At 40.5% G+C, this 16,225-nt stretch overlaps 1 protein-coding gene across 9 annotated transcripts in view; it reads left to right on the forward strand.

Annotated features, from left to right (window-relative positions):
* MAGI1 (membrane associated guanylate kinase, WW and PDZ domain containing 1) overlaps positions 1 to 16,225 on the forward strand; it is a 527,537-nt gene that overhangs the window by 395,671 nt on the left and 115,641 nt on the right. For 7 of the 9 annotated variants that reach the window (XM_063122040.1, XM_063122041.1, XM_063122042.1 and 4 more), the window contains exons 4-5: positions 8,087 to 8,293; positions 11,211 to 11,421. In XM_063122040.1, coding sequence (XP_062978110.1) covers positions 8,087 to 8,293; positions 11,211 to 11,421 — 418 coding nt within the window. The remainder of the gene's footprint in view (positions 1 to 8,086; positions 8,294 to 11,210; positions 11,422 to 16,225) is intronic. The other 2 variants (XM_063122039.1, XM_063122046.1) reach the window with 1 other exon arrangement.

A 16,225-nucleotide genomic window follows, 5' to 3' on the forward strand; every position in this document is an offset into this window, starting at 1 on the left:
ATGATACCTGTATATTGAAGTGAAGAGGAAGACAGTTTGAATGCTGTCAGGCCGAATCTGAGCAAACACCGGTTATAGCTCATTCATTATCAAGCCTACTTTGTCACAATGATGAAGACAAAGAAGAATTTGTCTTGCACAGTCATTGTAAGTCACCCTGCAGAGTTGATGTTTGTGGTTTGTGGCTTTTTACAAACTGATCCCAAGGAAGATATAATTGAGCTCTTGATTGCTTGTTGTGACTGCTTTGCAGTGTACTGATCCATCACAACTTTGACACCATAAGTGATGCAAACCAGATGGTGGAAGTGTCCAGGTTTGTTCAGTTTTGTAGGATGAGTTTATTTATTTATTTATTTATTTATTACATTTTTATACCGCCCAATAGCCGAAGCTCTCTGGGCGGTTCACAAGTTTCAGTTGTTGAGGTCTGATGACATAGACAAAAGGCTTGGATCTGTCTCTCTGACTCCGGCCACTTGTGTTATTGGTCCCTGCTCATCTTGGTCAGTAGGTTAGGCTAGCCTGGCAATTTCAAAGTTGTAATTAATGTTTTCAGATGATTACCTTTAGCATACATGTATGTTATTGAAATGAAACTCAGAGTGAAATGGAACTAATAAATAGTTACTGAAAGTGCTCCAACAGCCTTAGTGGAAGAGATTCAAACTTCAATTGTCAACATATCATGCACATTTCTTTGGGTTGCTAAAATTAATTAGTGTGTCAACAGTTTTCTGTATCTGTCCCTCCCCACTAAATTTAAACAATGAACCTATTCAGAAGATACCATGGTATCTTAAGCCATGGTGGTTAAGCATTTTGAACTAAACATTATGGCTTAGCGTGTCATGTGTAGCGTGTCATAGGAACCATTTCTAAGTCATGGTGGCTACATAACCATGGTTTAAACAAGCTCACTAACCATTTTCTGCAAAAGGGTTAGCAGCCTAACAATGGCTTAGCATGTTGTCTGAACAGGGCCATTGTAAGAGAAGTACCTGCTATTGACTTTACATTTTTAAGAAGTATTCCGATAAAAATGTCTACATAATATAACATTTATATCACAATAAGTGTGCTTTAATTTCCCCCCTTAAATGTTTCAAGTAACCTATAAAGCTCTACATGGCTTGGGACCACAATACCTGATGGAACGCCTCTCCCAACATGAACCTACCCTTACACTGAGCTCAATATCTAAGGTCCTCCTCCAAGTACCTACTCCGAGGGAAGCTCGGAAGATGGCAACAAGGGAGAGGGCCTTTTCGGTGGTGGCCCCCGACTGTGGAATGATCTCCCCAATGAGGCTCGCCTGGCGCCAACACTGTTATCTTTTAGGCGCCAGGTCAAGACTTTTCTCTTCTCCCAGGCATTTAACACCATTTAATAATGTTAAGTTTGTTTTTTAACAGACCCCCCAGAACTGTTGTTTCTAAATGAATACTGTTGTTTTTATGAACAAAAAGAACCACAACAGGTGACCACCAAAGGAATAAAGTTAAACCAGTAAAGTTAGGGTGACCATATGAAAAGGAGGACAGTGCTCCTGTATCTTTAACAGTAATGTAGAAAAGGGAATTTCAGCAGGTGTCAGTTGAAGAGGGTGAAATTCCCTCTTCATCACAACAGTTAAAGCTGCAGAAGCCCTGTCCTCTTTTGTAGCTGGCCACTCTACTATAGCTAGTGTAGCTTTAACTGTTGTGATGAAGAGGGAATTTCACCCTCTTCAATTGACACCTGCTGAAATTCCCTTTTCCACTTTACTGTTAAAGATACAGGAACCCTGTCCTCTTTTTCATATGGTCACCCTAAGTAAAGTAATTGTTATTCAAATTTGTACATATTAAACCAGTCAATACATTGAATTAGGACCCCATTAGTAAAGAGAGTAATATGCAATCAGAAACAATTCACATACATAACAGTATATCTAGATCAAATCAGTCAAAGTAATTAAACATTGTTTTAAAGACCACATTTTTTTTTGGTGCTTCTTTCAGTGACCTGTTCTGTGTCCCCATTGCCACTTTGGTTAAAAAATAATAATCCTGTTGCTCTTAGTGTACATGTGCATGTATATCTTGTTTTGGCCAAGAGGCAGAATGATATTTAATCTGTCCTCAACCAAAGTATCACAGGAGATGAAGTGCCCATGCCACAGACAATGAAAGCCGGTGTGGTGCAGTGGTTAAAATATTAGAAGGCCGAGTGAACTTCACCACCATTCAGCCATGAAGTTCACTGGATAACCATTGGCCAGTGACCGTTTCCCAGGCTCACCTACCTCACAGAATTGTGAGGATCAAATGTGGTCCGGGAAGCCTGTGTACAATGCCTTGAGTTCCTTAGAGGAAAGGTGGGATAAGAACATAATTAATACATACAATTAATAATAACATACTGATTATCAGGACATGTCTGGCAATTTCTTTGTTTTACAGCCCTCTCAAATTCCTAGGGACCTTTTAATTGGAAGAATTCTATCTTTATATCATGCTATGATCTCCTTAGGTCTTTTTTAATTTGATGGAATCTTGACTAGAAACTGCTCTGCATACTGTGTAATGTTTTTGTCTTTGTTATTCTTCAGTGAGCTTGCTACTAACATACTTTAAAAACTACTATATTACACTACTAATTAAAGTCATTTTAAAAGTGGCATTTATCACTAAATTGTGGTGGTTGTATGTCTGGTGAATTCAGATTTAAAACCACAGTGAAATGCAAATACCTCTGCAAACCCAGCCTTAACTTGCAAGATGATTATGATGATTAGGGATTGATTGGATATATGTGTAGGTCCTTCTTATGGCTCCCAAATTGCTCCCAAAGTCATTCAGCATTTCCTGGTATGTCTCTCCCCACCCCCGTTTTTCCTTCTTAGCTTTGAATGAGTAGTCTCCAGACTATAGGTTGATTTGCTCTGCATAAGCTTTGCTTTGACTGTTCTCATTATTTGCCGTGGGTGTGTTGTACTAAATCATAGGGTAGTACTTGTGCTTCCTGAGTGGATGACTGAAGTAATTTACATTATTAGGAGGTGAAAGAACAAATGGGATACAGCTGAGGAGACTTTGAAATCAGGATAGTGTTCCCATTAAACATCCATTGTATATTACAGACCAGATTAAAGCTTTTGCCATCTAAATGTTAACAAAGTAGGTGTATGTATTACAATTAGCAAAAGAAGTATCTCATTAGTGACTGATAGAATTACCTAGCCTTTCTAGCCGTTTTTAAACTGTCCATGATATCTTACTTTATTTATTAATTGCATATTTTTGGTAAGCTGTTTAAGTCAGTGTCCATTTTAAATTTAAAAGATATATGTGCATGAGTCATTATGGCCTCCTAGCCTCTCCCAGCCTGGCACCCTCCAGATGTGTTGGGACTACAACTCCTAGCATCCCAGAGCCAGCATGGCAATGCTGTGAGTTGTAGTCCAACACATCTGAAGGATTCGAAGTTTGAGATGACTGGATTAGGCCTATTTTTAAATTTTTTACATTGCAATACTATACACATCTACTGAGAAGTAAGTTCTGCTGTGTTCAGTGGGGCTTACTCCCAGACAAGCGGGTATAGGATTGCAGCTTTAGTTAATCAAAGAAAGAAGCAGATCACAAAGCCCCTGAGAAGGTTATCAAGGGTTTGCTGTACACCTCTGTCTACTTGGCGATCAGTGACATCTGTATGGACATGAAACATTTGGCATCTGTTTTGACATTTGTTTCTCCACATGGTTGGCAAACCAAATGTAACCTTTAATTACAACTGGTGACTGAAGCCAGGTGTGAAAAGGCTTTACTTGAATGCCCTTTCTAAAAGGGGAGTGTGATTTTAGTGTTTGAAGAACAGTGGGTGGAAAACAGGAAATTCAAAGACTGTTCTGCACAAGAAAATTAAACTCTCTTTTGGAGCGTCATCTACAAATATAAAACTGTCACGGATCTAACACTTACTGGTTTAATTCTCTTGTAATTTATCATGATGTTGAATTATATGGGAAAGCTCTTCCTTGAGTACAGGAGGAGGTTTTGGATATGGAATGTAAAGATGGTCAGACTTGAATTGGCTGGTGAATTTCACCATCAAAAAGGATTGTGATTGGGTCGGTCTTGTGTCCTACGACATCCTTTTTTGAAGGACCAACCAGCCCAAGCCCAGTTTAAAGATAGAAGAACAAACTATAATAAGTAAGAGCAGTAGGGGGAGTCTTGAAGTAGTCCATCAATAGCCAGCACCTGGGTAGAAGATTAAGCAGCTACACAAGTCACAGTCACCCAAAGTATGTTAGATACATTGTATTTCTATTTAAACTAGAAAAAAGTATTTCTAAGTTTGCATCTATTTATATAAATTAGCATATCCTCTTTTGCTCTCTTTTTTGGGGGGCAATGCATAAGTAGCCATCCTAATTGTGTTTCACTGCAAATCTGTCAACAGGAATTTGTTGTAGTGTTATTTGGGGACATCTTCTCAGCTTGGATATTACTGGTGTGAATTAGGCATTATTTGTTCAACTGCCAAGCCCAGGAATAGGGATTAGGATGTAGACTTTCCAGCCTATTGCTACATTGCATGCATACTAATTTCCCTTTGCTGCCTAACAACTGGAACAATGAATATTTTGAAACCAAGAACAAAGCAAAGCCAAAAAAAGAAAGAAAAAAAGACTAGAAAAGAAACCCCAGCTGTTAAAATATCCTTCTTTGGATACCAGTCTGTTGACCACTGCTCCAGAGTCCTGTTAAAATATACGGGAGTTGAGTTGGAGCAACTCTTGAGGGATCATGCCAGTTAATAGGCAGTCAGCTTGAAGAATTTGTAACAGGCCTGTCAACCTCTGCCTCCTCCATAAAACAGAGCAGAGTAAAGGAAAGATCAATACAATACTGCTACAGAAAGCCATAATAAAGAATGGTAGCTGCCTTCTCTCCCTATTTCTTTCTTCTTTCTCTTTTCGCCCTCTCTCCTTTCTACCATATATTAACTACTCTGGCATTATATAGAGCAGGAGAATAACTTCCCTATAATAGAGACTGGGGCTGCAGTAAGAACTTTCTTTATCCCCATTAAAGCTTTTACCAGAAGAAGTCATTTCCTTTGCATCAATAATGCATGCACGTGCCTTAGTGATTCAGAATGAGGAATGTGTTTAAAGGTGTTGCTGAATGGAGCTGAAACCTTTATGTGTGATTATAGAGATTTGAACATGGCTCATTGGGAGTGGAATCACTCAGTACAGCAAAGGGCGGCTCCCCACACGTTTTCCATCCAACAGAAGTTTGGGAAGCCTAGAATGTTGAAACTCTCAATATGTCAGAGCCAATATGGTTAAATGTTCTAATCCCCACTCGGCCATGGAAACCCACTGGGTGACTTTGGGCCAGTCACAGACTCTCAGCTCAACCTACCCCACAGGGTTGTTGTTGTGAGGATAAAATGGAGAGGAGGAGGATTATGTACGCTGCCTTGGGTTCCTTGGAGGAAAAAAGGTGGGATAAATGAAATAAATAAACTTCAACTCCCATCAACTCCAGCCAGCATGGACCATGAGCAGGAATCCTGGGAGTTGTAGTCCAAAAATCTGGCAGCTGAGGAAGACTGAACTAGAATATGGGTTCAAATCCCCACTCTATTATGAAACTCACTGAGTGGCCTTGGTCCAGCCACAATATCTCAGCCGATGGTGATGTTGAGGATAAAATGGGGCAGTCGTTTAAGCTGCCCTCATCTCCTTATAGGAAGGGTAGAATAAAAGTATAATAAATGCAATGTCAGGACAATGTGATATACAATCTGGAAAAGAAGCATTCTATCTAGGATTGAACGTTATATATCAAATTATCCTTCGAGAATACCTTGATTTTTATTTATATTTTTGGCAAGGGCTTAATGAATAGCTACAGCTAGACCAGCATATATGCAACATTGTGTGGTAGATCTTTTTCACCTAAAACGGGGGGGGGGGGGAGAGAATAGAATTAGGCAATACTGAAAATCTTTCCCCAGATTAAGATCGATTCATTACCTCATAATATTTTCAGAGTACTTTGGATCTGATGAAGGATTTCATTAACAGAACTTCAGTTATGCCAAGCAATGAATCCCATTTATGCAGCAGTTGTTTTAAACATCTCTTACATCTTATATTTCAAGTCTGTTTTGCTGTTCGAGTTGCACTTTAACCGGGTGGATGTGTTTAGGGAGGAAATCAGGACTGTGCTCATTCTCTGTTTTTAACCTCCTCACATTCATCTGAAAGTCTGAATTTCTGTGCATACAACTTGTACATCCATAGACCCATAGGCTGTCTTCTTGTGATCAGAATCACAAAGGGTCATCCCGTAAAGCTAATTGGTGGGAAACTCAGGACAAATAAAAGGAAGTATTTCTTCACACAGCGCATAGTTAAACTATGAAATAGGCTACCACAAGGTGTGGTAGTGGTCACCAATTTGGATGGCTTTAAAAGGGGGTTAGTCAAAATTATGGAGGATAAAGCTGTCAGTGACTACTAGTCCTAATGGTCCAGTACCAGAGGCATTATTCCAATGTACACCAGTCGCAGGGGTACATGAATGGGATTTGTTATTGGAGTTATGTCCTACTTGTGGGCAGTTAGTTAGCCACTGTGTGAATAGAATGCTGGATTAGGTAGACCCTTGGTCTGATCCAGTATGGCTCTTCTTAAGTTCTTACATTCTTAACCCTGCAAAGGATTTTAAACCCTCAAACAACCCATTCCACTTCATCTCTGACCTTCATGTTTTAGTATAAAATCCCCACTTAGCTAACCATTGTTACAAGATGGGAAGATTCCATGGGCTTGTGTGCTCCTTTCTCTACTGCTGATCTATTTCAATTCCATATACATTTTCTTTTTATGGGGTAACTGTTGCTCAGCACTACATCACTCACTTTGGCTAGTGTGTGGCCAAGGTTAAAAGTTTGTGTGCAAACCCTGGTTTGAGCTAATTATAATTACTGGTAATTCTGATGCCATGGGGAGCACAAAAAGGAAATGGAGGTTGGGGATTGCATGTATGCATGCATGCAAGGGGACAAGGAGAATGGAAGGAGCATGTGAGTCTGCAGCACTCTTCTAATTTTCTAACTGGGGTCGGCTGTGGATGCTGGGAGTTGTAGTCCAAGCCACCTGGAGGGTTCTCAGGCTGGGAAAAGCTGATCTATGGTCTGAGAAACTACCATCTCCAGGTCAGTGTTTCAGTACTTGGGGCAGCTGCACACAGATCCTGTACCTCTTGGTACAGACCTATATAGTGTGAGTAGGATAAACCCATAGTAGTTTCTCTATGCCACATTGAAATTCCTTGGAGCTATGTTCTGGAAACCTCTTCCCTCTGTTGACCAGTGGATCTGAGTTGATGGGTTGAGATCCCATTGGACTTGGGTATGGGAAATCTCCCCACCAAACTCTGAAGTCCAAAAAATAGCTAGAGAGTTTCTTCATAATGTTATTGGAACTGTATGTACCTGATGCCTCTTGTTCCTATTTTTGCTGTACTCTACAGTTGAAAAACTGGTGCAATTCCTTTTCCTTTTGCAAAGTTTCCTTTTGGGAAGTGTTTACTTTTTAACTGCCACCCACTGAGGATGTGTATTAAAGCAGGTCATCCCAGCCTTTCATCACTTTTCTGGGTGATGGTAGTAATGAATTTTTTATTTTGTTCAGGGCACACTCTAAATCTGGCACAGCATTGTGTGGGTGCATGCATGCATATATATTTTAAAAAAACACTACTAATTGAAATTCAAATGTAAGGAGAGTGGGGATTTTTTTGGTTTTTGGCTATTCACCACAGTTGTCTTTTGTTTTAGTCCTTGTACGCTTGCTGCACCTCAAAAAGGCAGGCTGTGCTTCTGGTTTTAAATTTAAACATGAATAATTTTCCAAAAGATAAAAGAATGGACATCTTGCAGGGGAGAGAGCAATATTACATAAGAGAGAAATTGCTTCGATTGTGGCAAGTGGGGAGTGAGGGAGAAGAAATCCTTAGTAAGATGAAGTCTGGTTTTTTAAAAACAACAACCATGCAAATGTGTTTCTATTGCCTAGGTAACTATTATGGAACACCCAAACCTCCCAGCCAACCCCTCAGTGGGAAAGTGAATAACACTGATGCTTTGCAAAACCTCCAGTCCGGCTCCAAGCAGTCGACCCCCAAACGAACCAAGTCTTACAATGATATGCAAAATGCTGGCATAGTGCATACAGAGAATGAGGAGGAGGATGACGTTCCTGAAATGAACAGTAGCTTTACAGGTAAATATTTTAGTGGCTATATATGGAAATGGAGGGGGGGGGGGCAAAACTGAGATGCACGTATTGGTGGTTCTTCTCAAGGAGATTCCTGTATTTTAATGTCCAAAGTCTTCAGCCTAATCCACATTGTAATCTGGATTACAGAGGTGTATACGGCTCTCTCTTAATAATAAGACATTTATAGTTTTTTCCACAGAAAACTGTAGTTACTTTTTGGCATTTCCTATATAGACAATATGACAAAATCCATTTATTTGATTTTAAAGTTAAGGTTTGGACTGCTGCCTTTAGCAGAGCACATGAAACGAGTTTAAGGAAGCTGCCCATGATCTTTGCCTTATAGTTATCAGATAGGTGTGTGATAGGGTAACAATCTAAAAGTAGCTTCTAGTTACTATGATTGTGTGTTTCTAATCCCCACTAGTAAATTATTTTATCAGTCGGAGGAATCTGTTGCAAGACTCAATTGATGATAAATCAATTCTAAATTTTTAAAATAAATAAATGCCTGCCATTAACAGCAGGTAAATAATTTTACTGGATGAAATATTCAGGTGATGCTTAGGGCCCTGTGGTCACAACAATCATACACACACGTTATTTGGAAGCGAGTTCCACAGAAAACTACAAGACTTCTTTCCAACAAATATGGTGTAACTGGAATGTAAGTGCAATCTCTCAAGGGTGACTTCAAATAAAATATAAGTTTTAATTTGAAATTGTATTTGGCTGAAATTATGGTGCGGGAGTGGAGAGAGAGTGTGAGTAAAATATGAACCAGAAGTACATGCATGCCCAGTATACATGATTGCTCTGATTGCAGCAATCCTCATGCACACCATTTTCAGAGATGCTATGATCATGGAGTTGCAACCACCACATGTAATCGTTTACTTCTGGGTTCATATGCTACTTCCTCCTTAGGCAAGAGAAAACCAAGGAAATCGACATTTGCTACTGCATGGGCAAAGCTGGCTTTTAGAGCAAGAGAGAGTGTTTTCTTTTCACTTGTTCCCCCTTGCTAGACTCGAAACAAATTATTTTGTCTTAATAAACCATCTTGAAATACATTATATTACTTGGATTGTGAGTTTCATTCCATGAGATCTCCATGAATCTTGTATCCCATACCAAAAACTAAAATGCATGTCAATTTTAGCAAAAAGAGAACAGCTTTAAGATCCTTTTATTTGGCTGTTGGGATCCAGTTAGTTAACAGAAGAAGCTGTTCACTCAGATCAAAAACTGATCTGATCTGTTCACTCAGATCAAAAACTGTGTGCCACTTTTGGATTTCATTTGTGCATTTGTGTTGTGGTTGTTAATGGTGCATTTATCCTAGCTATATGAAAAGCAGGATGAGTAAACAAATGACTTCTTAATACTGCTAATCTGTGCTAAATATTTTAAAGAAATAATGCTATGGTCTGTTAGTCTTTTGCTATCGAGAATGAGCTGTTTTGTTAGCTTGCCTGTTTATGAAATTAAGCACTTCCAGGTGCAACAACTCTTTTCTCAAATTAAAACACTCTGATTTTACTGGTTTTAACTTAGTATGTTTTCAGAGTTAATCCTTAATTCAAGATTTGATAATGACCATATTACCACTGATGTTGATTATATTTCTTATAAAACTGCTTTTGTACTAGTTGATTTAACAATACATACCACACACTCATTGTATTGGGTGCTTACGTTTTATAATCTGTAGGCAATTCTGAAGATCAGCTCATTTAATCATTTTGCAGGTACAAAGACACATTTTCTCGTTCTTAATTGCTGCAAGCTGATGCATTCTAAGGGCCAGTCTACAAGTTCTCTGTGTAGCCTTTCAGGGAATACAACATTTCTTAATTACAGTTGAGGGATTGTGTGTTTAAATGCTCCTCTATACCAAGAACTGCCTGCTTGTGGAAGGCTAGCATGTCACAGAGAATGGGGCTAGTATAATTTTCCTGAAATGGAGGATCCCTCTCCTGCATTCAGAAGCTGTACAGTCCAAGAATTAAAATCATATATTTCAATAGGACTTCATATGGTATAATTTGCAAAAAAATTGAGATGTGAGCCAGATTTGTTCCTCTGAAGTTGAGGGGGACTTACCCTTGACTTTGTAGGGGTCAGGTTTTCACACAATTAGATTTTTTCCCCACATGTGTCTTGCTTTAGGCAATAAGGTGTGGTCAAAAGCAACATTCAGATGTCTCAGCATGAGGCTGGTTACTCCCATAGATAAATATAGAGTTTCACTGAATTATTTGAGTGTACCAATGAAAACACATGTATCATTGATAAACGCCAGTGCTAACTTTAGAATGATTAAATATGTCTCTTTTCTGCTGCTGGGAGAGGTGGCCCTGGATGGTAGTTAGTTTCCTATCATTGAAAACTTGATCTTTCCAATCCAGTGTGACATTGATCCTCTTCTGAAAGATCTAACAGCTTTGGTCGTGTTCTTTCCCAACCCCAGTGCATGCTGGTCAAGAGACCAGCATTTGTGTAATTAACCATGATGTCACATGGGTTGCCGTGTCATCTGAACCAGACACGTGGCGTGACCATAACGACTTTTCACCCACCCTACAGCCCCTACTGCATGTTGTAGGTTGTAGTGTGGGTAAAAATTCACTGTGTGCCGGGTTTGGATGACACAGCAACCATCATGGGTTATTATTCAAATGGCGGTCACGTGACTGGCACACAGAGGGTTGGGGAAAGAACCCACAATGGGTTCTTTTGCCTCTGCGATCATCTGAACCCAGTTCCTGTCACTAAGTGGCAGTATCAAAAGCAGCCCTGAGTGAATGGAGAAGTTGCATGGTTTTGTGAAGCATCTCAAACAACTACGGAAGGAAGCAATTGTGCCAGTAACTAATAACCGCTATGTTTTATTTTATGTGCCTGTGTCCTTCTACAGCAGACTCCGGTGAACAAGACGAGCACAATACACACAGTATAAGAGACTCAGCTCCCCCATCTGTGAATAGCAACACCACCATTGTTCCCACCACGGAACCTTCTCAGAAGCTCCCTCAATACCTACCTCCTTGTGCAGAGGAAAACTTGGGTCCTCTGCCTGAAAACTGGGAGATGGCCTATACAGAGAATGGAGAAGTCTACTTTATAGAGTAACTTTTTTTTCCATCTGTTTTCTTGTCTTCCCTTATGTATGTCTCTGAGTATTCTCTGAACATGCAGATTTAACTGGCTGAATTGTCACAGCACTTAATGGTTTTTCTTTTATACGCAAATATTGTCTTCCAGAGGGGATAGCATCTGTTTAAAAAATGAGGCATGAGCTCTGCCCTTGGGTTTTCAAATAAAAAAGACAAGGGAAAGGGGGTGAAGGGAAAGGTAGTGGAGAAAGAAACCAGTTTGACAGTGACAGAACAAAATAGTGAGCTGTAAACAGGTATAGAGGGCTAAACCAGACATTACTTTAATTCTGTATATAGCAGCCACTTCGTCATCTCCTCCCCCACCCCCATCTTTTACTCTACAGTAGGTATGAGCCACTGATACAGATCAGGACTCTAGTGTTGGGGTTAGGGTGGCTTTTAAGGTCTAGCTCCCCCCCCCCGCCCCCGTGTCTGGAATAAAAATGATAGATCCAGTTTTAAATTATTGTCTGTTTGGGCCTTTTGTGGGGGCCTGGCTGATCTTCCTTTGCTGAGTATGCTTCCGATCGACTCTGCAGTCCCGGGGCATCTGGGAATTGGAGCCAAGTGTTCTTTCTGGATGTTGTGGGGAGGGATTGGAAGCAACCTTCTTCCATCTGCTCCTCCTTTGACCAATGGATAGGTACGGGCCGCTCTCCCCGTGGACATGATGGTCTTCTTGGAAGGCTAGGGATGCAGTCTCACAGTGTCCCTTGGTCCCCTGGCCAACGGTTGGGGGTCAGAGCACGTTTCCCTTCAACTCTGTAGTCCAAGAACAAAGTAGACATGAAGGGGCCAGCCTTTGGGGCTTTTCTTTAATTCAGTTTGATAGGCCAAAGCATATTACTTGAGAAGTATGTTCCATGAATCCAGTGGAGTGGAGTCCAGAATTGAATTTGTAAGCTAAACTCTGGTGGATTTATTTTGACAGTGTGAGAAATTTCTCTAAGGCGCTTTCTATACCTAAGGATTATCCCAGGCAAATGGAGGGGTCGTCCCTGCCTGCTCCCGGGATCCCCTGTGTGTCATTTGGATGCACAGGGATGATCCTGGGACAATCCCTGGAAAAAAGGCAGGTGTAGAAACGGCCTAAGAAACACTTTTGTGTGCTGCGTTCAAACTGTTTGCAGAATAAGCTAGAAGTGAAATGAGTGCCTGTTAAATGCTGTTACAGGGGTAGGGGGTGATATATTGCACTTCTCAAATGTTAATCATCATTATAGTAGACAAATTCCTATATCCTAGTGATTTAGGGTGGGATACAAATGTATTAAATAAAATAAAATAAATTATCAGGTGGTGAGCTAGGAAGTTGGCTTCTCATTCATGTGGTACTTAGCCCAGACCCTTGTGAAGTTCTGCCACCACTAAACTTAAAATATCTTTCTTTCCTATATCTGAAAGATGTTGAAATACTGTACAAAAATCCCTTTATCCTCTTGGGACATAAAATGTTTTGCACCTTGGCAGACCCGCTTTATGCCATTATTGTTAATTTGACTTGCTTGCTGGACTTCTATGCCCTAGTTTACCAGTTAAAGATTAATTGCTCTGAAGTGCACAAAAGAATTGAATAGTTTGATGCATTCTGCATTACGAGGATGGGTAAAGTAGTGTGTGAAACAGTGACCTTCCACTCCAGCTTTCGTATTGCTAGTAATGGATAGCAGGGATGTGAAGTCCCTCCTTTGAAAGTGGAACTGTTATTTAGTGGTAAGTCTTCAAAAGAGCATGTACATTCCTCTTCACACAATTTCACAGAAGAGTTAGATCATTCTGTAAACCTCTTTTGAGCTGTGCGGAAGGAACCGTGCTATTTAAACAATTCTAAACAAAACTACAGTCGTATTCTGTGGTTCCCTATTTATCAGCAGGGTCAGGCAAAGTGTTTGAACCACTGTGGCTGCCAGAAGGAAAGGTGGTGAATCATTGCAAAGCTCTGAAGTCTTGTGAATATAGCAAGAATTAGAGTGCTAGACCTTTAGAAGTATTAGGAAGGCTACTACATAAACAGGAGATGGATGAAGGTCTATGAGTGCATCTTGCCTGCAGAGCTGGTCCTACCCTAGGCAGAGTGAGGCAGTCGCTTCAGGCGGCAAAATGCAAGGATGCAGCAGCAAGGTGTTGGCAGAAAAACCTGTATGCTACATGGCCTGCTCTGTTCCCTGTAAGATAGGCTGCTACCTTCAGGTGCAGTGGAAGACACTGTCCCATTGTCACTGTTGAAGGCAGATTCGTCTGTTACTCTAGTTGGTTTATACATGGAATGGGAAGGGGGTGCCATCTTGTTCTTCATTTCAGACAACAAAATGCTTTGGGCTGTCTCTGCCCACCTGCCATCCAATCCCATTCAGCTCAGAGTGGTTCCATATATGCAATGCTGGCTTCAGCCATGCTGTTTTTTCAGAATTTATTTGGGGAACGTATTGCCTGACCGGTGCACAAGCCACTGCTTTTGACCTATAGCAACTCATCCCTAGCAATGCCCATTAGAAGTTAGTATGCAGTCCATTCATCAATGAGAAACCTAAAGTGATGCCGGCCATCTCAGAAGAAGTTCACAACTCACAGTCTCAGCCTTTAACTTGAGCTGAGATTCTTTCCCAAAACCTCATATAATAGGTAAATCATCATCCCTGGCTCATACTAGCTTTATTTTTTAAAAAAATCTTTTTAAGAAATCAAGACAATTCTTGAACTGTTCCTTGTATACATGAACTAAATGTACTAGAGACTTGCATGGGGTATGCTGGTCCTGCCTGCACGTTCAGCCTGTTGTTTACTATGATGTAGTCTGCAATGAATAACTGTTTTAAAGCTCAGGTCAGATTGGTATGAGCTTCTGTGGAATCTGAGTTATGATGTGCTTGGCTGCATAATCACAGACCCAGGATTTAGTGATGCCTCCTTGCCACAGGATGTTACCCACTATTTGAGATTCATTAGCTTCTGAGATCCTCAGTTGTATTGCTACTGTCACGCTCAGACCATTGTGAGAGGAGGGGCTGACACTTCCTCAGCCTCAAAGGAGTTGTAAAGCACATTGAGTGGTTGCTTAGAAACCGTTGAATGCTTCTTCCCAAAATATCGCCTGAAGAAGAAACGATTACGGGGAGACATGATAGCAGGCTTCAAATATCTGAAGGGCTGTCGCGCAGAAGGTTGAGCAGAATTGCTTTCTGCTGCTCCAAAGGGCAAGACCAGAACCAATTGGTGGAAATTGCAGGGAAGCAGATTCCACCTAAACATTGGGTTGTATCCAATGTTAGTCCTACTTAGAATAGACCCATTGAAATGAATGGGAATTAAGTTACACTTGCATTAGGTACAACTCATCAAGAGGAATGTCCTAACAGTAAGAGCTTGTTGACAGTGCAGCTCACTGCCTCAGAAGATAGTGAGTTGTCCTTTCTTGGAGGTATCTTATAAGAAGCTGGATGGTCATCTGTCAGGGATGCTGTTTCTGCACCCTGCATGGTCCCTTCCAACTCTATGATTCTGTACTATAAATCTATGGTGTGGGGATGAATTGAATGACAATGTAGTACAGAGTGTGCTGCAGGATGCTGACAGCTGAGTAAGCCATTTAGGGTTTCTTAGCTGGCCCACTAACCATTTTCTTTTCACATTCTTTGGGAAGTTACTCTTCCAAACCCCTTGAAAGTAATAAATGTTTGGTGATTATTTGGGCCGGAGCACTGCATGAGTTGCCTTTATATAACAGTGTAATGGTTGGGAGACTGAGGAGTGAATCAAGAAGTGCCTGTTTCAAATCTCACCTCTTCCATGGATTCACCAAATGGCCTTAGCAAGCTGTTCTTTCTCAGCCTCAGTGTCCCGTCTCCCCTCTCCAATGTGGAAAGAGTAATTTTGATTTACTTTACAGGGTTGTTGTAAGGATTAAAACTAGATAATACATGTGTAGCACCTTAAATGTGCCACACAAATATTTGTTTGGATGATGATGATGATGATGATGACGACGACAGATCTTTCAATATATATTTCATGGATTTTATCAAGATTAGGTCAGGCCTTAAGGGTGGCCTTGTGCCTTCTCTATTTGAAGGACTGTTCAGTCCGATTCCAGTTTTAAAGTAAGACCCATAAGGAATGTTGCCCATCAACAAGTAGTACCTGGATAGTAGACTGAACAGAGAGCCATACTGGTCACCTAGTTACAGCCTTCTACACTATGGTGAGATGTACTGTATTTCTATTTGAATTATTATAATATTTCTTAAATTTGCATTGATACATATAAATTAGCACATGCAAACCAGCATCCAGTTTTGTCCTCTTTTTTTGGTGGTGCATTTCCTCCTTTCTGGCGATTCATAAGTGGCTGGCCACCGTAGCCCCAGTATTCAGGGCTATGCAGAATTTTCAATAGAAAGGTTATTAATAGTCCTAACAAGATCAAAATCTGATACCACACCTAAAAAAGGATATTATAGAGCTGGAAAAAGTGCAGAAAAGGGCAAATAAAATGATTAAGGGGCTGGAGCATCTCACCTACGAGAGAAGGTTACATGAACCGGGATTGTTTAGCTTGGAAAAAAGGAGACTAAGGGGAGACGTGATAGAAGTGTAAAAATTATGCATGGTATGGAGAATGTGGACAGGGAGACATTTTTATCCCTCTCTCAAAATACTAGAACCCGGGGTCATCCCATGAAACTGATTGGTGGGAGATCCAGGACAAATAAAAGGAAGTACTTCTTTACACAGCACAGTTAAATTATGGAACTCACTACCACAGGATGTAGTGATA

This window comes from Elgaria multicarinata, chromosome 3 (genome assembly GCF_023053635.1).
Source record: "Elgaria multicarinata webbii isolate HBS135686 ecotype San Diego chromosome 3, rElgMul1.1.pri, whole genome shotgun sequence".
In the NCBI taxonomy this organism is placed as follows: domain Eukaryota; kingdom Metazoa; phylum Chordata; class Lepidosauria; order Squamata; family Anguidae; genus Elgaria; species Elgaria multicarinata.